Source organism: Bos javanicus, chromosome 26, assembly GCF_032452875.1.
Source record: "Bos javanicus breed banteng chromosome 26, ARS-OSU_banteng_1.0, whole genome shotgun sequence".
NCBI lineage: Eukaryota > Metazoa > Chordata > Mammalia > Artiodactyla > Bovidae > Bos > Bos javanicus.
The window spans coordinates 21,739,352-21,766,188 of NC_083893.1; the positions used below are offsets into that span (position 1 = coordinate 21,739,352).

General features: G+C 52.4%; 2 protein-coding genes across 4 annotated transcripts in view; one reads left to right on the forward strand and one right to left on the reverse strand.

The window, feature by feature from the left end:
- The window catches only part of PDZD7 (PDZ domain containing 7), a 21,131-nt gene extending 8,895 nt beyond the window's left edge, over positions 1-12,236 (reverse strand). The window contains exons 1-9 of the mRNA XM_061403155.1: positions 10,989-12,236; positions 9,938-10,322; positions 5,170-5,310; positions 4,686-4,860; positions 3,718-3,894; positions 3,334-3,481; positions 2,106-2,166; positions 1,330-1,731; positions 692-889 (exon numbers count right to left, since the gene is read on the reverse strand). Of these exons, the coding sequence (XP_061259139.1) occupies positions 692-889; positions 1,330-1,731; positions 2,106-2,166; positions 3,334-3,481; positions 3,718-3,894; positions 4,686-4,860; positions 5,170-5,310; positions 9,938-10,157 (1,522 nt within the window). The 5' untranslated portion in view covers positions 10,158-10,322; positions 10,989-12,236. The remainder of the gene's footprint in view (positions 1-691; positions 890-1,329; positions 1,732-2,105; positions 2,167-3,333; positions 3,482-3,717; positions 3,895-4,685; positions 4,861-5,169; positions 5,311-9,937; positions 10,323-10,988) is intronic.
- Positions 12,237-12,330: 94 nt separating this feature from the next.
- Positions 12,331-26,501, forward strand: SFXN3 (sideroflexin 3). Of its 3 annotated transcripts, none has more exons than XM_061403170.1 (11): positions 12,331-12,462; positions 13,327-13,830; positions 14,483-14,657; positions 14,956-15,050; positions 15,398-15,473; positions 15,621-15,706; positions 15,908-16,035; positions 16,232-16,281; positions 17,170-17,219; positions 17,686-17,733; positions 22,021-26,501. In XM_061403170.1, the coding sequence occupies exons 2-11, from the start codon at positions 13,610-13,612 to the stop codon at positions 22,037-22,039; spliced, it is 948 nt and encodes a 315-aa protein (XP_061259154.1). In that variant the 5' UTR covers positions 12,331-12,462; positions 13,327-13,609; the 3' UTR covers positions 22,040-26,501. The 3 variants fall into 3 exon arrangements, with proteins under 3 accessions (XP_061259154.1, XP_061259152.1, XP_061259153.1); XM_061403168.1 differs by lacking the exon at positions 22,021-26,501 and adding an exon at positions 18,055-19,430; XM_061403169.1 differs by lacking the exon at positions 22,021-26,501 and adding an exon at positions 18,055-19,430 and having other exon boundaries at positions 12,365-12,462; positions 13,667-13,830.
- The last annotated feature ends 336 nt before the right edge of the window (positions 26,502-26,837 follow it).

Consider the following 26,837-nt stretch of genomic DNA (forward strand, 5'->3'; position numbering starts at 1 on the left):
CAATACAATATTGTAAAGTAAAATAAATAAATAAAAATAAAATAAAAAAATAGAACTGGCTAGAGCCTGTGGAGCTCTGGCCAGGGGAGATGAAGCCAAATGCCCTAGGAAAGGAGTGCCCTGACTCCCAAGAGCACCAAGAGCATGGGCATCTGACCCAAGGTCTTCTTGTCTGTGCTGACTCTTATCAGTTTTCCCGTCTGAAAATGGGAAGATGAGGCAGTACAACAAAGACCACTACATATTCTGAGCACCTACTGTATGTCAGACCATGTACTAAGTGATTAACATACACTGATTCACTGATTCATCATTATTCCTAAAGAAATAGTATTGCGTGTGTGTATGCTAAGTTGCTTCAGTCGTGTCAGATTCTTTGCAACCCTGTGGACCGTAGACCACCAGGCTCCTCTGTCAATGGGATTTCCCAGGCAAGAATACTGGAGTGGGTTGCCATTTTCTTTCCCAGGGGATCTTCCCGACCCAGGGATCTAACCCATATCTCCTGCATTGGCAGGCAGGTTCTTTACCACTAGCACCAACAGGTATTATTACTCCTATTTTACTATTGTGGCTTGCAGGGCAAGGTGGTGGCTCACAGCTAGGATGAGGCAGTGTGGGATTTAGACTCAGAGCTGTGGAATAGCAAGTCGACTTTTCCTCTGTCCTCCCATCTGACCCGTGTACCTACCTTTCTCCAGGTCCAGGCGAGGGCGGGGCTTGGCTGGGCTCCTGCTGTCCAGCGTCCAGGCCTCTCTGTGCCCATCCCCTGCCAGCCGCCCCTGCCGCCCTCCCTTGAAGAAGAGGTTCATCAGGGTCTTGGAGCGCTGCAGGGCCCCCTTCTCCCCAGGGGACCCTGACTTCTCCTTCCTCCGCTGCTTCTTCTCCTCTACAGACAGGAGGGAGGGGTGGGCAGAAGGGAAGGACTAGGGGCAGGGGTGTGGAGAGGGGCAGAGAGAAGGGAGAGTCGGGGGCAGACAGGATCTGCAGCCGTGTGGGGAGGTGGGGATGAAGATGGGGATGGGGTTCCTCTTCCAACTTCCCACCCCTTCCCCACCCACAGCTCCAACTATGTGAGGACTGTGTGTGTGTGTGTGTGTGTGTGTGTGGACAGGTCTGGGAACCTAAGAATGGAGGGTCTGGGTTAGGGCTGGTTTGGGTCCCAAGACTAGTTTAAAATGGAACCCAAAGCAGGATCTAAGTGTGTTCTGGAGCTGTGGCTGGGCAAAGCCTGGTGCAAAGGAAAGTTTGGGGCCCAGGACAGGGTGCAAGACAGATTTTGGACCCAGAGCTTTTGGGGGGAGCAGCAGCAACCTGTCCCCCACGTACCCCACAAGGTCAGGTGGCTCTGGGAGCGGGTGATGGGGGGCCGGGGTCGGCTGAGGGCCAGCAACAGAGCAGTCTTGGGGGACTCAGAGAGTGCAGAGTCAAGGTGGCGGGTGGGTGGCGGGTCGTCGGAACGGATGGCGGTGTCCCTGAGGATGACTGTGGGCCGCACGCTGCACCAGGTCTCCACGAGGCTCCCCGCATCGGGCTCCGTCTGCATGGCTGTGTCCGCCCGCCCCCAGCCCGGGCCCCAGCTGCCGGGCTCCTCAGGCCCCAGGCAGACATCCATGCGGTCCGAGGGCAGGGAGCCCTCGGCCGAGCTGTAGGGGGCACTGGAGGTGAAGGAGGAGACGCTGGAGCTGCTCTCCGAGGTGGGGGACAGCTGCTGCAGCACCCCGTTGCTCACTGCAGGCAGTGGGGAGGGCAGGGACATCTCAGAGGTCTGGCCGGGTGGCTTTGAGGCCCTGCTGGGGCTGCAGACTACTCGTGGGCTTGGAGTGGAAGTGCTGGGCAGCAGCAAGGTTGTGAGCATGGGGTCTCGGGAACCAGCCACTACTCAGCAGTCCTGCTAACTGGTTGCGGGACCTTAGGCAAGGCACTTCTCCAACCACCCCGGACTTGCCCCCAGGAGAGCCTGGATCAGAACCTGCAACTTCTTAGAGAGGAGCCCAGAGACAGGAGTCCTGAGGAGATTTTGGTGCCCCTCCCACTTATTCTTCAGAGAACCCAGTTCCACTTTAGGGCCCTTTCCCTCCAACCTAGGGGAGCTGGTCACTTACGTCGGTCCAGCCAACAGTACTCAGAGACCATCTCCTTGTACGCAGGGTACCGGCCGGTCTCCTGGGGAGGGTATGGTGAGGATAGGAGGGCAGAGGGGAGTGAGTGAGCAGGGAGTGGGAAGGGAGGGTAAGAACACGGGAGCAATAGGATAGGAGTCAACTTTTCAACCCAATTACTCTGCTCTGAGCTTATCATACTCCAGCGACACCACCCGCTTCATTTCTGAATGTGCCAACTTCCTCTACACTTAAGGGCTTTGCACGTGCTGTGTCTTCTGCCTGAATTCTCTTCCTTCAGCTCATCTTATGGCCAGCTCTTCAGGTGTCTCCTCCTTAGATCCCCCTGGCTAAAAGGGCCTTCCCAGATTAACCCATCCCACCTCTCCATCAATTTCCTTACAACAGCCGTCACAATCCACGTGTATCTAGTCTGTCTGTTTCCCTCCAGCAGCAGAGACCTTGTCTATCTTTTTCACTGTTGTCACCCAGTACCTGGCATAATGGCTGTCATATAGTAGGTGCTCAAAAGTATTGAGTGAATGAATGAGGGCAGAGTGGGAGAAGGGGAATGTTTGGGATAATTTGAGAGGAAGGAAGGGGACAAATGGGATGTAGGCGAGGTGGGAAATAGAGGTGGTGGGGGGATGGCAGAGGAGGCACTGAATGGTGAGAAGGATGAAGGCTCAGAAAGGAGAGGACCAGGGCAGGGGCCAGGGTTGGGGCCTGGGGAGAGGAAGACATCACCTCCTGTGGGAGCCAGGGTGAGAAGGACTTGATCCTTAGGCAAGTGTGAGACCCACATGAATAATGAATTCAGGTACCTCCCCTGAAATCCAATCTCTGTCCTGCCCTGTGCCCTAGGACACCCACCATCCAGGTCCTGGTCCTACCACGTCACCTTCTGGGCAGGATATTTTCTCCTTACCCTCCAAGACCGCCACTCATACAAAAGGGCACTGGCCACTGCACCTGGGGTGGGGGGGGGGCAGGCTGAAACCAGGTCCTGCTACTGATCAGCTGTGTAAATGACTGATTCCTGAGTTTCTTTGCCTTTCTGAGCCTCAGTTCCTTCTTCTGTGAAGAGAGATGAGGACAATGTCTGCCTTGCCTCTCAGGAGGCTGTGGAAATTCACAAGTTGCACAGCAATGGGTAGCATTAAGTGCTAGACTGGTCTGGGAAGTCCTTCCTAGAGTCTGTCCTCTCCCTGACTCCCACAGTCCTGCCCACCTTGACGGTCAGCATGATGTGTGTCTGACCCTTCAGCACCTCCACGGCCTGGCTGTGGCTGATGTCGTCGAACCTGACACCGTTGGCCGCCAGGACCTGGTCTCCCACCTTGATGCCGTTCTCCTCGGCCAGTCCACCGTGGTCCACTCTGGGGTCAGGAAAGAGGTAATCTGATGCCTTCCTTCATTCCCCGTTCCAGACTCTTCACTTGAACACAGGGATGACCTGGTCAAACTCCTTGACCCTCCTCCTGGGGAGCCCCGGCCCCTCTCCAGATCCTATCCCTAACCTAGGTCACCGGGACATGTCTTTGGCCAGGATCCACTTGCTGATGCACCCCCAGGTCCCAGCCTGACTCCGTTTCATCCCCTGCCCCAGTCTCACTTGGACACATAGATGCCCAGGCCAAACTCCTTGCCCCCACGGATGTTGAAGCCCAGGCAGAAGTCATCGGAGGTTGTATAGAGGTGGACGATGCGCCGTGCACCGTCCTCTGAGCTGCTTTCGGAGGGTGTTGAGCTGCACTTTTCTACCACCAGTCGCCGATTGACCACATCCACCCTGGACAATCACAGGGGGCCCTCAGCCTGGGCCCTCATCTACCACCACCCACCCCTCTCCTCCCAGCAGCCAAGACAATTACACAGGAAAGGAGGAACTGCTTTGGGGGGCCTGAGATCTTCACTGGGACATAGATTTCATCAAATTAGGGAAACCATGGAAATCTTTCTTTATTGAGCAGTTCTAACTGCCAAGCCCCATTTTAAATCCTCCCCAGGCCCAGGAGGGAGGACACTATATTTTCCTCAGGCCCAAGGCAGCAACAGCTTGGGCTTCCCAGGTGGCACTTGTGGTAAAGAACCCGCCTGCCAATGCAGAAGATGTAAGAGATGCAGGTTTGAACCCTGGATCGGGAAGATCCCCTGGAGGAGGGCATGGCAACCCACTCCAGTATTCTTGCCTGGAGAATCCCATGGACAGAGAAGCCTGGCAAGCTGTGGTCCATGGGGTGGCAAAGAGTCAGACACCACTGAAGTGACTTAGCAGGCACACACGAAACTGCCAGGCTCCATTTTAAATCCTCTCTGGGCCGGGGAGAGAGATACTGCCCTGTCTCCAGGTCTGCGGCAGCTACAGCATAGAGGGGCAGGGTCACTGGGGTCTGAGACAGTAGCGTTGGGAGGAGGGCTGGGGGAAAGACACAGCCTTTTCTCATTTCAAGGTCAGACCATTAGATCCCTGTGTTTCCAGTACCAGGGGATGGGAAGAGCAGAAGCCCTGGACTCTAGGTCTCTCCCACCATGGCTCTGGGTGGTGGTGCTGGGCTGGGGGTTGAGGCCAGGCCTGCTCACCATGTGGTCTTCTCCTTGGAGAACTTGATGCCCGGCACTCGGCCCATGCGTCTCACCATCATGTGCAGGCGGCTGCTGCCAGTCAGCACCTTCACAGCGCTGCCCATTGTGGTGCTCTCCAGGCTCAGCCCATTCACCTCGGTGATCTTGTCTCCCACGCACAAGCCAGCCCGCTCTGTATCAGGGGAGGGGGTGGTGGGCAGGGGCCCCTGGGGAGAAGTCCCCCGGGTTGAGGCTGAGCCTCTCCCATCCCTGAAGCTCCCTGGGATACAGTTTCTTCGATGAGATTGGGATCCCTAGGTAGGGTCTGAGTATTAGCCCATCGGACCAAGGACCTATTCATTAGCCCCTTTCATCTCCCCACTGGATCAGCCCCTCCAAAACTGAGGGTCCTCTCCTCTCATCCCTGCCAACAGCTCCGCATACCACCAAAGTGGGGGGGTCACATCCTAAGCCAGGATTTCACCCATGGGGTCCCGCTCACCTGCACTGCTCCCCTCCTCCACTTTGCTGACGAAGATGCCCAGGCCGTGCTCAGAGCCGCCCCGCACACTGAACCCCAGTCTCCCAGCTGGACTCTTCTCCACTCGAACTGCATGGATGATGTCACTTTCATCGCTGTTGGCTGATGGCGGTGGGGACACAGGCATGACTCCCCTGCCCATTCTGGGCACAGAGGGTCCCTGAGTACCCTAACTTGGGGCCTGCAAAGGCTGGGTTGCTGGGCACAGCCACCCAGGACCCTAAATGTGGGCTGCTGCTGCTCCTAAGTCGCGTCAGTCGTGTCCAACTCTGTGCGACCCCATAGATGGCAGCCCACCAGGCTCCCCTGTTCCTGGGATTCTCCAGGCAAGAACACTGGAGTGGGTTGCCATTTCCTTCTCCAATGCATGAAAGTGAAAAGTGAAAGTGAAGTCGCTCAGTCGTGTCCAACTCTTAGCGGCCCCATGGACTGTAGCCTACCAGGCTCCTCCGTCCATGGGATTTCCCAGGCAAGAGTACTGGAGTGGGGTGCCATTAGGCAGCTAATTTCTGAGTCCTCTCTGGGTGATTTTGAGATCATGGCAGGAAGGCTGTGGGAGCAGGCAGAACAGAACTCCATGCTAGAAGACACTGTTTTCTTTCCTTTATAATGTAGGGTGTGTGTGTGTGTGTGTGTGTGTGTGATCCTTACTAAGTTTCCCATACTCTCTGGGACAGGCCAAATTCTAAAAAACCCTGCCACTCAGAGTCAGATGGATGAAAAAGATTCCATTCTATGAGGCACAGTCGAGGGAATCTGGGCTCTCTGGCTTACAGCAGAGACAAGCCTATCTTCAAATAGTTGAAGAACTATTCTATAAAAGGCATTAGATATTTTTGTCTGTGTAACCCCTAGGGCAGAACCAAGCCCACACACTGGAGTTATACGGAGGAGATTTAATAAGGGAAAACTTTCTTTAAAACCTTTAGCTGGCAGACAATGGAATGAATTTTCCATGAAAGATAGTGAATTCCTCATTATTTGGAGGCATAGAAGCTGATAGTAAATCCCTGTCTGGGATGTTGTGGAAGGATCCCTGAGGCTCCTTTTACCTTGTAGACTCTGTGATTCTCGAGGTGAGGGTACTAGGAGCTCTTTGGCTACATGAGGAGAGAAACCCAAAACACCACCATGCGCCTAGAGCACAGAAGTGGTTCTCTCCATCAGTGACAGGGAAAGTCAGAGGAGGGGAACTTTAGGGACCAGAACTATTGGGGAAGGCTTCTTGGAAGGTGGGATTTGGGTGGGTGGAGGGGAAGGGAAAGGCACTGATGAAGGGATGGAGTGAGCAAAGGCTCAGAGGTGGTCTTCTGGTTAGAGAAGAGTGAGGGGACTGGAGGGGTAACTTGGGTCCCAGGTGGGAAGGTGAGAGTTCTTGGGTGAGGCTTACTCAGAGGTGTTTGAGAGGGGAAATCACACACACACACACACACACACACACACACACACACACACACTCGATCTAAGAGAAATCAAGTTACAGTGCATGAGCAGAGTGTCTCTGGAAGAAATCCCCAAGGGCAGCCTGCAGTCAGGGACAGTGCAGGACAGAGGCATGAGAGGCACTGGGGCTTCCTAGCTGATTCTATCTGCACAGGTCCCAGGACCTTCTCAGCCCAGACAAGGAGACTTTTGCTCTCCTGCCCTCCGATTCTCTTTCTCCTCATTCCCTCCCGGAGAGCCAGCTTCCTGGGCCAGGGGGATGTCAAAATCTGGGTTTCGAGCCTAGGAGCTTGGGGCCCCTGAGGAGGGAAGTTTCTCTACCTCCAGTGCCCTAGCCCTGCCACCAGGCATCTCTCCAGATACCCAGCAGCCTCACTATCTCCTCACTTTCACCTCTGTCTCCTTTAATCCATTCTATACACAGTCATGCCTTTGCCCTGATTAAAAACCTCAATGCCTGCCCCTGCTTCTAGAAGGAGCTGCACATTCCTTCCATGCCCAATAAGGCCCTCCCTGGTTTCCTTCTGCCCACCTCTCAACACTCACCCCTGGCCACCCTCCCTGGCCTCATGACCTTGGGCCACACTGACCTCCTCCCTGTTCCTCTCACCAGCCAGTCCTTTCTGTGTGCCCTCTGCCTGGGGTGCTCTTGCCCAGGCCTTCGTAAAGCCACCTCCTATTTCCAGTTCTCCTGGCTTGGGTGCCACTTTCTGAGAGAAGACTTCCTGGGCAATCCTGCTGAAGAACGGCCCCTCCCCCTCCTCCCAGGGAGTCTCAAAATTGGTCTCAAAGCGAGCTCTCCAGATCAGCATCAGCAGCCCCTGGAAAATTATCACACATGTGAATTTGGAGTTTTACCACAAACCCACTGAATCAGATGCTCTGAGTGCAGGATCCAGTAATCTTTTCACGAGCCCCCAGGCAATTCTGATGTATTCTGAAGTTTGATAACCACTACTCTATCCTATCATCCAAATTAATACCTTTAAGATTATTACCATCCTTTCTCATTATTTGTTCATTTGTAATATTATTTATTCTCACTCTCTTTTCACTGGACTATAAGCTCAATTATGGTAAAGTGAAAAACTGAAGTCTCTCAGTCATGTCCTACTCTTTGCGACCTCATGGACTGTAGCCTAAGATGCTCCTCTGTCCATGGGATTTTCCAGGCAAGAGTGCTGGAGTGGATTGCCATTTCCTTCTCCAGAGGATATTCCCGACTCAGGGATTGAACCCGGGTCCCCTGCATTGTAGGCAGACACTTTACCATCTGAGCCACGAGGGAAGTCAATCATGGTAGGGACTTAGTAATTCTTTCCACCAAGGTATTCCCCGTATGTTGCACAGTGCTTCATATTTGCTAAGTCTTTAAAAAAAAATTTTTTTTTGGCCACACTGCACAGCATGTAGGATCTTATTTCCTCAACTAGGGGTCAAACCCGTGCCCTCTGCAGTGGCAACATGGAGTCTTAACCACTGGATCTCCAGAGAAGTCCCTGCTAAGTCTTTTTTTTGATGAATGAAATAATAACCAGAATAATGAATAAATGAATGAGTTAGGAGAGCAAGAAGAAGGGGCTGGTTGGGATTAAAGACAATGCCATTTCTCTGGGACCCAGCGAGTTTGAGGAGCTGGTGGGAACTCTCGAGGACAATGTGGGTAGCAGTGTTCCCCTTTCTACTGTGTCTCCCTCATCAGTTATGTTAGGCCTCTGGAAGGGTCTAAAGAATAACATATAAAATAACATGGGAGAGGGGCTCCAGCCTGTGGTGAGTTGGGGGATGTTTGTGCTCAGGTAGAGGGGACAATTCTGAGCTCACATGCTCCCAACCCAGACAGACCAATTGGTTGGACTGATGCCCTAGTCCTTCCATCATTGCTAAGGGAGGCTGCTCTCCTGACTGCACTGGGGCATGGGGTGAGGGAGAGAGCACTCATGGAACTGCTGGAAAAGGCTCTTCAGAGGGACAGTGTGCATCATAGTCGAGCATGGAGTGTGCGGGGGGAGGTACAGGTGTATAGGTTTAGGTGTAATTCTAATACGATGGGATTTGCAGGAGCTGTACTGCAGTGCCTCCCTTCTGCTCCTCCGTGTCTCCTAGTTCATCTGGGGACTCCAGCTCCATGTCCAGAATGACATACTGCCTTGCTGCTCACCTGAAAGTGAGGCCAGAGTGGCGGACGACGGGGGTGAGTGTGCTGGGCCACTGGCGTGGGAAAGCCTGCTCTCTGAGCAGCATATTCCACTCCTGCCCTTGTGGCCGGGCAGGGGACAGAGGGGCCCAGTGAGGTCAGAGGGAACAGCAGGGTCTGAAAGGTCCAGTCTGAGAGCCAGCCAGGGGAACTCTGCTGGCTGAGAGAGGAGGGCAGCTGGAGATACTTATCTGGTTCTGCCCAGGGAGGCCCCCTCCCCTGCTGGTAGGCAAGGTCCTGCCTGGTTCACCGGCTTTTTGTCGCCTCACATCTGTCACTGCACCACGCTGTCTCCTAAGTGCCCACCTGCCATATTCCACACTTTTCATTTCAACCTTGCCTGTGATATCTCTACCCCACTACCAGCTGCTACCATGGCTCCATCTCCAAGCCCTGCTACACTGGAAATTTCTGGAAGGTGAAAATTGAGACTTAGTTCCCTGTAAGTTCCCCTCAGGACCTAATGAGAGCTGGTATAAGATAGGTGTGCCATGAAACGGCACTAAGCAACTGCATAAGATTAGGTGTCCCTCTCCCTCGGGGCCCAGACCTGGGACTCCGTGCTGACCCTCGACCCCTCCCCGTTCTTGCTAAGGGAGCATCTTCCAGTCTACCTTTGTCTCCATCCTCTGCACCTGAAGCCTTTAATTCTGTCTGTCCATCTGGACACTGACTCCCACAGCCCAGCAGAGAGCTGGGCACACAAAGGGCGGGTTGATGAAGAATGTCTTTCTCCATGCTGTCCCATCCCCCAAAAGTCATACTCAGATGAGCCTGGAGAAAGGAAGAATCCACAGGAGGGAGGGGGCCAATTTAATATTTGGCCTTGCTTACTTGGGGGCTAGCATACCACACACCCCTTCTTCGGCTCCATGCCCAGACCTCCCAGCTCTGACCTCTCCACTATCTTGCAACACTGAAAAACCGGTCTGAAGATGAGAAAAGGATAGACGAGGAAGAATCTATGGGTTACCAGAGGCCCTCTCTCTCCCTGCATCCCTAGGACTCCCCACCCACGCTGGCTCTCCCTTCACCTACTTAAGCCTGCTGTCCCCTACCCACCCTGGTAGTTCCCAGCCCTGCCCCCACCTTCGATAGGGGAGTTGATGAGGATGACTCGGCCCATGGGCGATGAGGCTCGGATTCCACGGTGGGGCCCATTCAGCAGCCGTTGCTTTCTCAGCAGATATCGTGTTGCGGAGCCCGACTCGCTGCCCAGGTGGCCTCGGGAGGAGAGGGAGCTCAGAGAGCTGGAGCTTAGGTCTCCAAGACCCAGCGGGTTGAAGCCCACTGCAAAACCATGTGCCATGCTGGCTAGATTGGAGTGGTGCCCTGCAGGTCCGGAAGGAACCTGCTGACCCTCGAGAGGAGGGCCCCCCACGCCTGGGGCTCCATGAGCCTTCTGTGCCAACCGGGGTCTCAAGGACTGGGAGCCCCCAACCTCTGCTTCTCCTCAGGAGTGTGTGCTCCAGGCCTGCACAGGAAGAGCAGGGATTGGGAAAGGGGTGTAAATGCTGCCCCTGCTGCCCCCCAGGACCTCCACCCCCTCTCCCCATGGCTTGAGCATCCTGCTCAACCCTTAGGTCTCTCACCTCTCCCACCCCTGGATAGAGAACTGCCCATTTCAGGCACCATTGTGGACTTTGAAGCCATTTATACAACAAGGTGGGTGAGAACCTCTTTTACCCCTAGTTCCTGCTCTCAGCTGAGTCATCTACTCAGGTAGGTCTCCAGTCCTCAGTAGAGGGTGAGAGAGTGGGGATGGGATTATTGCCGGCCCTAGGGCTGCAAGCACTGTGAGAGATTTGGGCCAGGACAGTTCACTGCACCACCTCTCCTGTGTATGTGGGCTGGGGGCCAGTCCCAGGGGCTGAGGCCCCCAGGGACTTCAGAACCTGGGACAGCTGCAGCCAAGGGCCCCAGAGATCTCCAAGCCCCAGGCTGCAGTCTCCTCTGTCCCCCCTTCTCTTGGGTCTAAAGAGGTGCATGAACCTCTCCCAGACTTGGGGACGGGACCTGCTGCTGAGAATCCCACCCACAACACCCCACGCAAAACCTCGGGCCAAATCCCGCAGAGCAGTTCCAGAATCCAGAATGCAGCAGCCCACCCTCGGGCTCCATCCTTCCCGTCCCCCCTCACCTTCTCGCGCTTGCGGCAGCCGCCGGCCTCGCCCGCCTGCAGGCGCGAAAAGACAGCAGCGGCCCGGGAATCCCCGCCCACGCCCCGCCAAGTCTGCAGGAATAGGGCTGGCCCGCTCAGCCTCGGGCTTCCATTGGCTGGGAAGGCCGCCAGTCACTCCCTCCCACCACCTCTCCTGGGTGCCTGGGGCTGCCGTCTGTAAACTGGGCTGGGGCCGGTGGTTTCTACCCGCTCCAGTTCGAGTTCTGATACCCCATCTTGCACTATGAACTTAAAGCCTGGATCTCGGCTCACCCGGCTCCCGCTACCGGTTCGGTGCAGGCGAGCCTAGAACCACGTCGTTTCCAGGCCGAACCAGCTACTTACTAGGGCTCATGGAATTGCCACCTCTCTGCGGTCACCCCTGAGGCTTCAGCGAGGGAATGTCACCTGGGCAGAGAGAGGCGTGAACGTGCAGTGGGCAGGAGCTCGAGCTGGAGCCTCAGTTTGCGGCATGGATGTTCTGTATGATGACTGAGGGGTGTGTGTGTGTGTGTGTGTGTGTGTGTGTGTGTGTGTTTGAACGTTGCCTTCACATGCATCCTCCTTCTATGTCAGAAAGTGTCTCTCTGGCCTTCCAGTTCTGGAAAGGACGCATAGCAGGGAAGCTGGTTTCGGGCCACCAGAAGTAGGAAGAATGTCTGATCCACTTGCTTGATGCAGACAGAGGTATCTTGAGCTCTCTGCCCCTTCACCTCCGGGACAGGGCCAGGGGCCAGGGTCTGTGATGCAGGGATAGGGACTGGAGTCATAAGGAAACTGGGGACCCAGCGGAGCTAGAGGTTACAGAGGGGAGGATAGAAGATACAGAGGAGGAAAGGTGCGGGCACTGAAAGGACACAGGCGCGAGCAGAACTGATCTGTGAGGGGATAAGAATGTCTAGATGCTGCGAGAGGACCTCATGGGAACCGGGGTAGGAGCCCAGAGGACCAAGTAGGCAAAGGCCTCGGCCAAGGTAGCCATCATGTAAACAAGCCTGGAGGTAACACGAGTCCCTCTGGGCGCACCGTCAGAGGATGCCCCTCCGCGTCTCCTGCCTTCTCGGGGGGCACCTAGACCCCTTGGGCAGAGGCCGGGTGCCTCCCGAGGCCAGCCAAGGGAATGCAAGTAAACGGGGCAGCTCCTCCCCTCCTCTCTCGCGCTGGGGACGCGGCCAGAACTGATTCCCGAGCCCTGATTGGCTCTGGGAGGCTGTGGAGGGCTGGGTCTCGGTAGCCAGGGCCGGGGGCGTCGCCTTTAATGACACTCATCGCCCCCAGGCCCTGCCAATCCCTGGCCTCGTCGGGCGGAGCCCCCGCCTCGCAAGCCCGTGAGCGTCACGCGTGACGTTTCGCGTGATGGATGTGAAGGCGGGGGCGGGGAGGCGGGGGAAGCGCGGAGAGGAAGGCGAGTTTGAGGGCTGCAGAACCGCGGAGCCCAGGAGCCTAGGAAAGCGTGAGTGCTCGCTGTGCCGGGTGGGGCTTGGGGGTCAGGGGAGTAGAGGGTTGAGGGCTGGGAGTCAGAAAGGGAAGCTGCCCCTGTCCTATAGGATTCAGTATCTTCGGCTCACGGGGCACAGGGGAGTTGGTTAGGGAGGGAATGTTAGGGTGGGGCTCTGTGTGGTCACACATTCAAGTGTCTGCAGCTGATGGATGTAGGCTGTGCATGTGTGTGTATGTAAGTAAGTAAGTAACGGTCTTGGTGTGCAGGGTGTGTCCACCCTGTCTCCAGGTCTGTGTAGGGCGAGTATGCTGGTGTCTCTGTGTGTGGGTATGTGAATGTGAGTGTGCGAGAGGGGAGGGTGTGCCTGCCTGTGAGGAAGTGTGGTTGGAGAGGATTAGTCATTTTGTAGGATTTTGCCCAACGTGGCCAGATGGCTGCTTCAGGCTTTCCTCTCTATGCCGAGTGAAGGGGTCACTTACTGAATCCTGCTCCTTTAGAGGCAGGTGGCTCAGGAAGAGGTGAGTGGGTGTCTCTGCCAGCCCTGCCCACCTGGGGAACAAGGAGAACTTTGGGCAATTCAGTGTGGGTTGGGCAGTTCAGTGTGGTTGAGGGAGATGGGTCTGGAGAGGCAACTTGTGGATGCCTGCGAGCACACTGGCTGGCTGGCATCAGTCCCCTGTTTGAGACCGGAATAGGTAAGCCCTGGAGCTGTTGAGCCCTTGCTCTCCTCCATTTAGGGCCTGGAGTGTGGTACAGCTTATGCCATTTTTCCAAACAGCCTCGGGTGTTTGCATGTAGATCTCAAAGCAACTGGGGCCTAAAGCTGACATGAATGTGGATGTGTGATGCATATAATCTGCATTTTTGTGCATACAGAGCACAAGAGTAGCTGCATGGGATTAGTTGCCGCTCATGCGTCAACCACACACATGTAAATCCTCACTCATGAAAATCTGCAGCAGGCCAGAGCACAAGGACATCTGCTTTCCTGGCCCTGTTCTCTCCTGTCCCCTCCTCCAGTGGCTGTAGGTCCCTGGGCTGGAACATTGCCTAGAGAGCAGCTCCTCCCCCACTTGCTTACCTATCTGGAGTTACCTTGAGCTCCAGAAGGATTGGCAATAGTTCCAGGGACCAGGGCAGCACCACCGAAGTTTCCCCCATGTGGAGCCCTTGGACCCCTTCTTGGAGTCCTCTGACTTTGGTCCCTGCCCTGCAGAAAATGGGTGAGTTGCCCTTAGATATCAATATCCAGGAACCTCGCTGGGACCAAAGAACTTTCCTAGGCAGAGCCCGGCACTTCTTCACCGTGACGGACCCCCGAAATCTGCTGCTGTCTGGGGCACAGCTGGAAGCTTCCCGGAACATCGTGCAGAACTACAGGTGACCCCTGACCCCATCTGACCCAGGGGCTCATTCCCTGCTATTCATACAGTACTTTTTGTACCTACCTCCCCTCACTTGAGCATGACCCTGTTCTACTCCTCCACCCCCTCACTCCTTGACTCTATCTGTCGGAATCACTGACAACTAAGACACAGAACTTCAGCCCAAAGGATTTCAGGGTATTTGGGTAGAGGAGGTGGTGTTGATATTTATGGATAGGGGGCTGTTCTGTGCTTCACAAACCCTCTACAGGACCTGTCCCTCTGCTGGGCCACCCTCTGCAAGGATGGAGGGGCTCAAAGTTGAGTCCCAAGAAATTAGGAGGGCAGCCTCCTTGTTTCCAGGAGGAAAAACCCTCAGAGCACCCCAGCCATTTTTGACCCATTGGAAACCACCATGACCCATGACCTAGCATTAGACAGAAACAGAAGGGCACCCCTCTTTGTGTGGCCAGAAGGGAAATAGAAATAGGAGCACTCTTTCTGGAAGATTTGATTCTTCCCCAGAGACAAAAAGCTCATTTGTTCTGAGATTGGGAGCCAGAGTGTCTGGTCCTCTGTCCAGATCACCCCTAAGCTGGGTGGGCAGGGCTTGGGAGGGTGGATCTGCCCCCTAGAATTGCCTGTCAGCTCCTTCCCAACTTCTGCAGGGCTGGCATAGTAACGCCAGGGCTCACCGAGGACCAGCTGTGGAGGGCCAAGTACGTGTACGACTCTGCCTTCCATCCAGACACAGGAGAGAAGGTGGTCCTGATTGGCCGCATGTCGGCCCAGGTGCCCATGAACATGACCATCACCGGCTGCATGCTCATCTTCTACAGGCAGGTCCTATCTTGTGTGTCTCCTCCCTGGTACTCTGTTCAGGCTAGATGATTAGGCATGTCCTCAGGGCCAGTTTGGGCAGAAAATAGTGGGTGGCTGAGAGCTTGTATTAGAATCGCTTCCATTTCTCAAAATTCAGGTGTGTTTGTGTAAGGAGGGTCATGCACAGGTCATCAGAGCAGGTTCTGGGGTCATCACCAGGGCCTCTCTTGAGGGTTTGGGGATAACCTTTGGGGTTTTATTGTCAGTGTCCAAGGATGTGGGACACTGTGGACATAAGGGCCTTTGTTCCCTCAGGAAGACCCCAACTGTGGTGTTCTGGCAGTGGCTGAATCAGTCCTTCAATGCCGTCGTGAACTACTCCAACCGCAGTGGCGATGCTCCCATCACTGTGAGGTGAGAGCTCACCCCAGGGGCTCTCCTCCCGGCCCTCCATTTCTGTCCCTTGTCCCCCCGGGCCTGTGCAGCCCGTGGCTCAATGCCCTCCTCTCAGCCAGTCCCCTGCTCACTTTCCTGGCCTGACTGATGGTGCGAGGTCTTCTTGTGTATGCTTTGGGGGACCCTCTTCAAGTGGAGGGATTGGGGCTTCCAGACAGGTCTACACTGGAGCAGGGGAGACGTTTCTCTGCAGTGAGGCCAGCCTCCCACGCCTCAGTTACTGAGGATTTGGCGTGTCCCTGGAGCAAAGAGCCACATGCTGGGTTGTTCATTTCCACCTCATTTCCTGGCTCTTCCACCCACAGGCAGCTGGGAATGGCATACGTGAGTGCCACCACTGGGGCTGTGGCCACGGCCCTGGGACTCAAATCCCTGACCAAGGTAAATGCCCCCCCATTCGCTCTTTACTTACCTCCTTCTTCCCTTTCCCCTCCTCCACCCAACCTATAGGCTCCTGGTGACTCTCCTCAGAGTTCCCCACCACCCCATGGCCCTTAGGGCCACTCAGTGACACCTTTCCTCCCCCAGCATCTTCCCCCACTGGTTGGCAGATTTGTGCCCTTTGCAGCTGTTGCAGCTGCCAACTGCATCAACATCCCCCTGATGAGGCAACGGTGAGTGGCCCCTGCTTCTGGCGTGTGCATGCACAGAGTGCTTGTAGGCATACCAGCTGGCCATGCAAACTGCTGGGCCTAGTCTCCATCTGGTGCTGGGGGGATGGTGGAGTGGGAGAACCAGCCTTTGAATGTAGGCTGTCTGAGGGACCCCAGGGACCAGTTGCCTGTGATCTGATCCCCACCCCTTTCCCTTCTCAGGGAGCTTCAGGTGGGCATCCCAGTGACCAATGAACAGGGTCAGAGGCTTGGCCATTCCGTGGCTGCAGCCAAGAAAGGAATCTTCCAGGTGGTGATATCAAGAATCTGCATGGCGATTCCTGCCATGGGTGAGGCAGGGGTGGCTCCGTGGGGCACGGGAGGCCCTAAGAGAAGGGATGCCATTATCCAGGGGGTGTGAGAATTCTGGGAGCTGTAAGATTCTGGGGAGAGTGGGAGGAGCTGCTAAGGGGGAATCACCCCTTCCTGAGGGTCCTGACTTTCACTCCATTCATTCCCTCCCTCCCTGCCCTGCTCTTCCCTCAGCTATTCCCCCGGTGATCATGGACACCCTGGAGAAGAAAGACTTCCTGAAGGTAGGTCACCTTCTCCTTTCCCATCCTGGAAGTAGTGGTGCCTGGGGGCAGAAGTGACCAGTCCCCAACCTCCTCTGCAGCCTGACCTAAGTCTAAGACTTGCCACCTGTCTGCACCCCTGTGCTGCCCCTCCCTCTTCATTAATTCATTCAGCAAGACTAAATTGAACTGGAGTGAAGGAGCACTGAGGGTGCAGGAGGAGAAGGGCAGGAAAGGATGGAAAGGGTTTCTGTCCTGAAGGAAGCTGGTGTCACTCCAGAGACACACATAGGGAGGGACCATCACAGTCACACCTGGTATCATGCTCGTGCTGTCAGCTGTGAAAAGCATTGAGACACATGCACACACACACAGGCTCACACATGTGTAAACAGGACAGAACATGCTGTAGTTTACAATATAAGCTCTGACTCATTTGATGAATCCTTTATTCACAAATATTTATTGAGTGCCAGCTACACACACACACACACACACACATACACACACACACACGGAGCAACAGATTGGTGGTCTGTATGGCTGGAGCAAATCAAGAAGGGTGTGCAGAGCAGGAGGTGTGTTTGGAAATGGACAGATTGATGCAGTGAGATGGGAGGGAGGGAGTGGAGGGTTAGAGAAGGCTTCCTGGAGAAATGCTCCTGGAGGAACTGTAGGAAGTGATTCTGAGAGGTAAGGGTTAGGATGGTATGCTAGGAAGGGTGTTGGCAAGCATGCCTGGCTGGAGTGGAAGGCGGCCAATCGCTGTTATGGGATTAGGGGAAAGAAAAGGGCCATATTTCAGAGGCTTAAAGGTAGAGCTGATGGGATAGAACCGCTGCCATGGTATGGGTTTACGGGTGAGGGGGGCAGGGGACACACACTGTTATATTCTCTCTCTACCCGTAGCGCCGCCCCTGGCTGGGGGCCCCACTGCAGATGGGCCTGGTGGGCTTCTGGTAAGTATGCAGGAAGACAGCTAGAGTGTGTGTGAGTGTCCTTTCTGTGGTGAATGTGGGTGGGTATTATTGCTTTTAAGATGTTTGTATATGTCACTCATTCATACAGTCAGCTGGTAGGGGCCTTGGACACCTGTAAAGCATACTGTGTGTGTTAAGGGGTGAGGTCTGTTCTTGAAGGTCAAGAGTCTAGTCAAAGGGGTCCCGCATCCACCATGGAAATAAGCCTTTTGGTGCCATCTCAGAGTTTGATGCACATTTAATTCCTGGTTCTGTCACTGGCTGTGGCGCTCCGGATCACTGCTCTGGAGGCTTTTTCCTCAGCCAGAACGTACTGTCATCTGTCATCGTTGGCTTTAATCAGTTTCCACCCGTAGGGGCTGTCTCCAGAGATAGGGTGGGGGACTGGGAGGGAACACTCTTAGATCAGCGCTTCACAAACCTCTCTAACACTCTTCTCCCTCAGCCTGGTATTTGCCACCCCCCTGTGCTGTGCCCTGTTCCCCCAGAGAAGGTAAGTGCTGTCTCTGGGCTTGGCTGGGGGCTTTGGACAGGTCCATAGGGTCGCAAAGAGTTGGACACAACTGAGGGACTAACACTTTCACTTCCACTTTTCCACACCTGTGGTAGCAGCTGACCTTAGGTCCCATCAATGTGTTCCAGGAAGGGGCCTGATGGACATTCACCTTATCCTGGGGGTGAGGGAATGACTGTGATCTGGGCCTCTGGCAGTCGGAGCAGAAGATTCTGCAGCCTGGGAGGATGAGGGATGGTGGTCCCTGAGCGTGAGGGGTGGGCTCAGGGGACACTCAGCCAGCCTGCTCTTCTGTTACAGCTCCATACACGTGAGCAGGCTGGAGCCGGAGCTGAGAGCTCAGATTCAGGAGCAAAACCCCAGCATCGAAGTGGTTTACTACAACAAGGGGCTCTGAGGCAGGGTCAGCCCGTGGCCTCCTTCCTCGCCTCCTTGGGCTGCTGCTTAGTGGAGCCTTGCCGTCTTTGCTGCTTTCCATCTGCCTGGTGCTGGGCAGAGGGCTTGATGGGGGAGCAGCCATTGAGACCAGCAATCCATTAGGCTGAGAGGTGCCCCCACAAGCCTTTTTCTCTCCTCTGATTTCAAAAGGCAGGGTCACATAATCCCTTTCTCCTACGCTAGTACATCTGTGTATGTACATAAGTGATAACGTGTGTGTGTGCGGCTGTCCTGGGATGTTCTCATGTCTGGCTTCCCTTCTTGGCTATCTGCCAGCCAGAGTACAGGGCTTTCTTGCCTAAACAGTTTCACCAGCCAAGTCATTTCTGATGGGACCTTGCCCCTTCTGGACATAGGAGCCCCAGGATCTCACGACAGAGATTGAAGGACATTTAGCAGGCCAAACTGGGCTGAATCCTTCAGAATTCTGCTTTCCGGCTCCCAAAGCTGACTCGAGAACTGAGCTGGCAAGAACTGAGCTGGCGGAGGAGGACATGGGGGGATAAGGGAGGCAGGGGGCTTGTCCCATCCCCCACATCCCGGAATGGGTCATTTCCTCTCCTCTATAGAACAAAGGAGTGTCAGCATCCTGTACTGCTCTTGCCAGCTTCCCATTCTCCCTGCCTCCCACTACAATAAGGCCATCTTAGGGCACAATCCCAGGAGTTTCGGTCCACTCTGACATCATAACCTCAAGCTAAACTTAAAATCCCAGCACCCTCCCACAACCAAAAAGCCTTGAAGGCATGGCAAAGCATTCCTTTTTAAGAGCCCCCACAGCACCCTCTGACAGAGGGAAGCAGCTGTGGGAATGGTGCTTACACTCCACAGGTGTCTGAGTGGCTGTAAGACACCTCAGGGCAACGAAGCCTGAGTGTACAATCTTAAGACAGGGGATTTTGTGTTCCACTGATCTTGTTAGACATTCCGCAGCATCCTGATCCTAGTTCCTTCTCTTTCTTGAGGGCTGGTTCTGCTCCCACCCCCACCCCCATCTCCAAGAGGCAGAAGGGCCCAGATGTCAATGGCTGGTCCAAAGGGGAGGTGGGCTTGGGGATGGAATATGTGCTGGTGAATTCACAGAGTGAAGAGTTGGACCTTGCCTCCAACTCCTGTGACATCTGGCTGAAGTGGGGTGAAGGCCCCAGTGAGATCCTCTAAGAGCACCTTCCTGCTTCCCGCAACCAACCGCCACCAGTAATAAAAGCTATGGTGCCATTGTTACTCAGTAAACTGAACACCTGTCTGTTTCTTCTTTGTCACTCAATTCCACGTCCTGAGTGCCAGGGAAGAGCCTCCTTTCTGCAGTCTTCTGTAGGGAGCCTTCTCTCCCTACAAAATTCGAATCTTAGTCTCTTCCCTCCCCATTTGTAGGGAGCCTCAGATGCCAGCAGAGGGCGCTCTGAGATTAGAAAAATCAATCTTCCATCCACACCCAGAGTACTAAAGTAGGAAGGATGCAGGTAGATGATGACTCCACCTCCTATTCCCTCGGAGGAGAGGGGAGCTGGGGCGGGGGACGGGGGTGGCAAGGGGCTGATCACACACCTACAAATCAGCTCAGGCTTCTTGGTTGTTTTCAGGCATTTGGCATGGGATGGTGTGGTGATCTCTAAGAGAGAAAGGCTAGAGGGCTAAGGACTGCCTAGCTCCATCAGAGAAGTTGTTAGGGTGCCACACACCTCTACGCACTCATCTCCTTTTTTTCCCAGCCTAAAGCTCTCACAATAGGTTGTCAAGAGAAATCTTTAGGAATCTTTAGGACTGAATAGTCCCACAACAGCCTCAAGTGACCTGTTACCCCAGCCTGAGCTCACCCATTCCTTGTGGAAAGTAGTTTACTTGATGGACAGCAAGGGGTGACCCTGCTGCTGCTGCCAAGTCATTTCAGTCGTGTCCAACGCTGTGTGACCCCATGGACTGCAGCCTACCAGGCTTCTCCGTCCATGGGATTCTCCAGGCAAGAACACTGGAGTGACGCTAGCTACTGCTAATTGAATCCTTCCAGTCATGCCAGGCAGGCTTAATGAAACTAAGTGCTGTTAAGTCCATTGTGTCTTTTGAGCTCCACAAACACCCTTGTGAGGCCAGACATATTATGTCCATTCATAGCAAGAAAAATGCAGGAAACCCATGGTTCAATCCCTGGGTTGGGAAGATCCTCTGGAGAAGGGAATGGATACCCACTCCAGTATTCTTGCCTGGAGAATTCCATGGAGAGAGGAGGCTGGCAGGTGACAGTTCATGGGTCGCAAAGAATTGGACACGACTAAGTGGCTATCACTTTCACTATAGCAAGAAAACAGACTTATTTAAGACATTAAGAAAATTGCTTACAGCTACACAACTATCTGGTGGTGGAATCAGGATTCAAGCCAAGTTGAGTGACTCTGAAGCCTGTGCTATGGTTTTTCCTCACCCGCCAGTTAAACTTGAGGTCGTTCTTCTAGTCCTTTTGACATTCCAGGGCATCTCCTCCCGGGCCCAATTTGTTTATAGGACAGAAAAAATTGACAGACCTTTTACCAAAGCCACTGAAGAGTTTCCAAGCTTGAGGGTTTTATAACAAGGAGTATAAGCAAAGATTCCCATTCTTGATTAACTATGGGATGACAGTTAGATAACCAGTTTCAATTGCATCCTGCCAGGGAACAGTGTCTCCCACCAAGCCCAGCTGGCACCCTGGGTCAAATCTCGAAACCTCTTTCTATAGTTATAGCTTTGACCATTGGCAATCCCCTTGAAAAGAGGCCTTGCACTTTACTGGAAAATCTAGGCAAAAGAAATCTACTTAGGAAGTGAGGTGCAGGAATATTTGTAAAACAAAATCATTAAGAATATTTAGTAACAATTATTGTACTCCGCAAATAATACTAAACCGTGTTAGAGAGAAGACTGGACAGGGCACCAGAGGGCCAGTTAGTAGGAAGGCTTTTCTGCCACCAAAATTCCTAGTTTCACACCAGGTTCTCAAAAGAAAAAAAGTTTGGTTAAGGTTAACTTCACAGGTTCTTTAGGGGCAAATCCTAGTGAGGTATGCTTTCCAAACTGCTTCCACATGCTTGGAATTTTCTTTGGAAGCTAGCATTTGCGCAGAGATAGCACTTTACTCACTGGAAAGTAATCTGCCCCATTCTTGGGCCTCCTGTCTTCCTCCCAGTGCTCAGACTCCGGGAACCTTCTCTGGGAACTTGTATCAGCATCCTTGGCCTTCCTACCCAGCCTTCTTCCTCTCTCCTGGTCCATGTTCTAAGGGGGGAAAATGGCTTGGATCTGGAGGCCTGGCTTACCCTGGCTATAAGGAGGGAGCCAGGAGCTGTTTTCCTTGGCCATTGGGGCTAATGAGTTTGACATCTTTTTTTTTTTTTTTTTAATGTATATATTTCCAATGGAGGCCAACATCTTTTTTTCTTCTTCTTTCTTTTTTTAAATTAGAGGATTATTACTTCACAGTATTGTTATGGTTTTTGCTACCCATCAATGTGAATCAGCATTAGGTATGCATACGTCCCTTCCCTCTTGAACTCCCCTCCCACCTCCCTCCCTATCCCAACCCCTTGAGGTTGTCACAAAACCCTGGCTTTGGGTTCCCTGCCTCATATATCTAACTCCCGCTGGCTATTTTACATATGGTAATATATATATATGTTGGAAACAGTGGCAGACTTTATTTTTGGGGGCTCCAAAGTCACTGCAGATGGTGACTGCAGCCATGAAAGATGCTTACTCCTTGGAAGAAAATTTATGACAACCTAGACAGCATATTAAAAAGCAGAGACTTTACTTTGCCAACATAGGTCCGTCTAATCAAGACTATGGTTTTTCCAGTAGTCATATATGGATGTGAGAGTTGGACTATAAAGAAAGCTGAGTGCCAAAGAATTGATGCTTATTAACTGTGGTGTTGGAGAAGACTCTTGAGAGTTCCTTGGACTGCAAGGAGATCCAACCAGTCCATCCTAAAAGAAATCAGTCCTGAATATTCATTGGAAGGACTGATGTTGAAGCTGAAACTCCAATACTTTGGCCACCTGATGCGAAGAGCTGACTCATTTGAAAAGACCCTGATGCTGGGAAAGATTGAAGGCAAGGCGGGTGGAGAAGGGGATGACAGAGGATGAGATGGCTGGATGGCATCACTGACCCAATGGGCATGAGTTTGAGTAAATTCCGGGAGCTGGTTGATGGACAGGGAGGCCTGGCCTGCTGCAGTCCATGGGGTCTCAAAGAGTCGGACACGACAGAGCGACTGAACTGAACTGAACTGAATATAAATGTTTCACTGCTATTCTCCCAAATCACCTCACCATGTCCTTCCCCTGACTGTGTCTAAAATGCCTGCGTAGGACAGGTGGTTCGTGCTAGCTTTAGCTCCTGCCCTATGGACTTATGCCATTCAGACTATCCTAGTCCCGCCCTGGCTGGTGCCCTACTTGTTAAAACCAAGTCTCATTTCCTCCCCAGTCAAGCTTGTCAGTCTCAAGCCAACCCGCCCCTGCGGCCGCTTGGTCACAAGCGAGCACGCCCCTCGCGAGGAACATAACCAGTTAGAAGCAGAGTCCCGCCCCTGCTGTGGCTCCGGTCAGTCCAAGTTCGGTTGGCTCCGCCTCCTCCCCATTTCCCGGGCAACGGCTTTAGCGCCGCAGGCTGAGGATACAGTTCTCTACGCCTACCTGAGCCTGGAACCTGCGTCACAGGTCACAGATCCGCTTCGTTGATCATCTGGGTCCTGGGCCGTTAAATCCGCCAAATCCCCTCCCTAGTTTCCACTTTCGAAACCCACAAGTGCCCCAGCGTCCGCCTTTTGACTTCCCGCCCAGAAATACGCGAGGTTTTCGAGGAATCACGCGAGGCCCTTCCTGGGTTCCAAGGCCTGTTTGTTTGTTTGTTTGTTTTTCCCCCGCAGCGGCCTATGAGGCTGTTGACTCTGCATCTTGCGCCTTCCGCGGTCTCTCCGTCTCTCTACCCTTGCATGCCACAGTTCAGTAAACTCTGCTAAGTGTGGCTCTGTGCCCAGCGCTGAGTAGAAATGGACTGTTGGGTGAAGAGTCCCATCCCACCTGCTGGCACACAGCCAGTGCTCGGCAGGCGGTCCCCTTAGTCAGTCTCCCTGCGTGTTGCACTGATCTCGGGTCCTGAAGCCGAACAATCTTTTGCTAGAACTTGTGGAGGAACCTCAAACCAGTTGTATCATTTTCCCAAAGAGAGCCTCTGAAGCTGCCCCCTTCACTCTTCTGTTTTTCCCTCACTGGCAGCCCCAGCCCAGGCTGCCAGAAGGACCATAGCAGCCACAACTTCAGGCCACGGCCTCCTCAAGCTTTCTCCTTCCAGTCTTCCCAGCAACATTTTGCAACTGAATAACAAGGATGAGGAGAATCGGAGAGGGACTGTGAATAATTTAGGCTATTCACACAACTCTGTCCTCCCCACCATCCCCTCACATCCACTAGGAAAATAACTCCATCTGTAACAAGCAACACTGCAGCTCCTTCCAGGTAAAATGCTTATGAAACAAGAATTTGCTATTTCAATCTGTAAATTAACTACCTATGCTATTTTCTGACTGAAGACCTCCCCTCCTCTGTCACCAGCAAATCCTCAACTTTTATTTCCCAGAAGGAGCACTACTGCTTTGGGTTATAGTTGAAGTTATTGGTGGAGAGCAGTAGAGAATGATTGTGGATAGCTTCATTAAATTGAAAGGATTCTGCCATAGCTCTCAGAACCAGAGATGGAGCTAATCAACCAGGCCTTAGAAAGGGCAAGAAGCTGAGCAGTTCCGGAGGTCTCAGCGATGGCAGTACTCAGACACTGTCATAAAGGTAACAGCTTCAGTCTCTCTGTTTAAGTTTCAAAAATTGGTGCAGCTTAGATCAGTTGTCTGCCCCTAGGAGGTAGCCAGAGGTCAGGGTCAAGTTGCAAGGGCATTGTGCATCATTACTTCAGGTCCCTCTCTGTGGTTGGGGCTGTTCTCAAAGAAGGGCAATTATCGTGAGCTGGGAATTAACCTGAGTGGTATTTGCTACAGTATGTTTTCCTATTGATCCTATACAAAGGATTCTTGCCAGTTTAAATAAAAAAGCTGAGGGCAGGCATCATATCTTCACTATTTTTTTTATTGTGATTAAAAAAACATGTAAGATAAACCTTACCACCTTAACCATGTTTAAGTGTACAGTTCAGTAGTATTAAGTATATTCACATCATTGTGGAGTAGATCTTCATAACTTTTTCATCTTGCACGTCTGAAACTCTATACCCATTAAGCAACCACTCATATCTTCACTTTCGTGTGCATGCCCACTGCACCTGTAATAGTGCCCGATCCACGGTAGGTACACGATACATGTTTCCTGAATAAATGAATGTGGAATCCAAAAGTGCTCTAAACCCCACTCAGATATTTGTCCAAGGTTAGTTTACTGACACAGTGGCTCTCAATCTATTTTACTCCTCAACAAACTTAAAAGACATAACATATTCACAACAGAAACAGTGGCTCACAGCTTCAGGGATTTTCACCTTACCCTCCCAGGGAGGTATGTCAGAATCTTGGGGGTAATGTGACTTGATAAGTCCCCTAGGCAAAGTGAAGCTTGTTCCTAGAGATCTTCCAACATGTGATAGCCAGCAAGGGAAGGAACTCAGCCCTCCCTCTCTGTGTCTCTCTAGGAGTCCTAAATGCAGGGAGGTGGGGACAGAATATCTAACATGTAATCAGAGCCACTGTCTCCAACTCTGCTGTCTATCTGCTTCCTTCTACACGTCAATGCCTTTTCCTCTTGGCAGTTTCTGTGGTGCTGACCTGCCAGTTCTTGGGGCTGGCTCTGAGCTGCCATCTTTTTTTTTTTTTTTTGAGCTGCCATCTTTTAAGGTATGCTGGGAAAGAGACATCACCTCATTCTTGTTCGGTTTCCCATAGCAGAGTTACTGGTCTCTGGTGATATACTTTCATTGTCATGACCTCCTTTCCAGGGTATCATGGCACAGTAGGATCAGGGGTGGTGGTGGGTAGTGGTGATATAAGATTAAGGAACTGCTTTTTATGATAATCAAGGCTTCTGTGTCTGGTTCATCCTGCTAGACTTGATCATCACTGCTAGTGATTTTCTTTCAGAGCCACATTCTGCATGCTGGCTTCTAACACCTGAACCCCCAGGCTATCAGACTCCCCTGTTTATATCTGACCCATAAGCTGTGGATAAGATTTTAGTTCTTTTCCTTTGGCTAAATCAGATGACTTCTTACCAGTCCATCCTAAAGGAAATCAGTCCTGAATATTCATTGGAAGGACTGATGTTGAAGCTGAAGCTCCAATACTTTGGCCACCTGATGCGATGAACTGACTCATTTGTAAAGATCCTGATGCTGGGAAAGATTGAAGGCAGGAGAAGGGGATGACAGAGGATGAGATGGTTGGATGGCATCACTGACTCAATGGGCATGAGTAAACTCTGGGAGCTGGTGATGCACAAGGAGGCCTGGTGTGCTGCAGTCCATGGCGTCTCAAAGAGTTGGACATGACTGAGTGACTGAACTGAACTGAACTGCACTTTTCTAAGACCACTGAGAAGGCTTGTTGCTTAAGGAAAACAGGTAGACTCTCTAAGTCTGTGGTTTCCACACAGTATACTGAGGCTCCTCAGAGTGCCATAGTAGACTCAGGACTTCCAGGGAAACCCCAGAATAATCAACATTTCTGGGACACTGCAAAAACTACTAGCTCGAGGTAGTTCACAGTTCCAAAATTAGATTGTGCTACCTTACTTTTAAAGATGTCTTTGCAAAACTGGGTTTTTGATGGTTGCTATCACAAAAAGCAAGAACTATACAAAAGTCACTGTGGAATAGGAGATGATGGCAGTATCCAAGCTGATTCCAAGGTTTGAGAAGTTATGCAGAGCCCAACAGGCACACACGTTCCATCTATTGGTAAGAATAATGTAAAACCATTCTATTTTTCTTCCAATTTATGTGTGTTAGGTTTTCAAACAGCTGCATAAAGAAGTTAGGATGTAAATATTAAGTTGTTTTGGAACTAAGTATTTAAAGGGAATTGTTAGATTTTTTTTTTGGCCTAGAGTACTGTGAAAAAATTCCTGAAAAACTAAGGGCTCCATTAATGTAGAAAATTTGGTAACTCCTGCCCTAGATGAATGAAGGAAGAAGTGAAGGAATATCACTGGGTTGCACTTGGGTCTCAGACTTGCCCTCTCTAAGCTCCCCAAGTACTTGCGCCTTTGTGGGAAAATTTTCTCTTACTGAATTCCTTTTTGAAAATTAAATTAAATTTAATTTTTAAAAATTAATTTGTTTTTTAATAGTAAAACTCTTTTTTTAAAAAAAATTTTCTTGTGTAGACTTTCTCTGGTCATGGTGAGTGGTGGCTACACTCTAGTTGCAGTGCACGGGCATCTCATTGCAGAGGCTTCTCTTGTTGCACAGCACAGATTCTAGGCCTGCAGGCTTTAGTAGCCGGTGTGGAGCTTAGCTGAACAAGACATGTAGAATCTTCCCAGACCAGGGATCGAACCCATGCCCCCTGAATTAGCAAGTTCCCACCACTGGACCGATAGGGAAGTCCTCCTACTGAATTCTTAATAATTCCTTCTGGGGAGTTCTAATCTTGTTTCAGTGATCCAGTT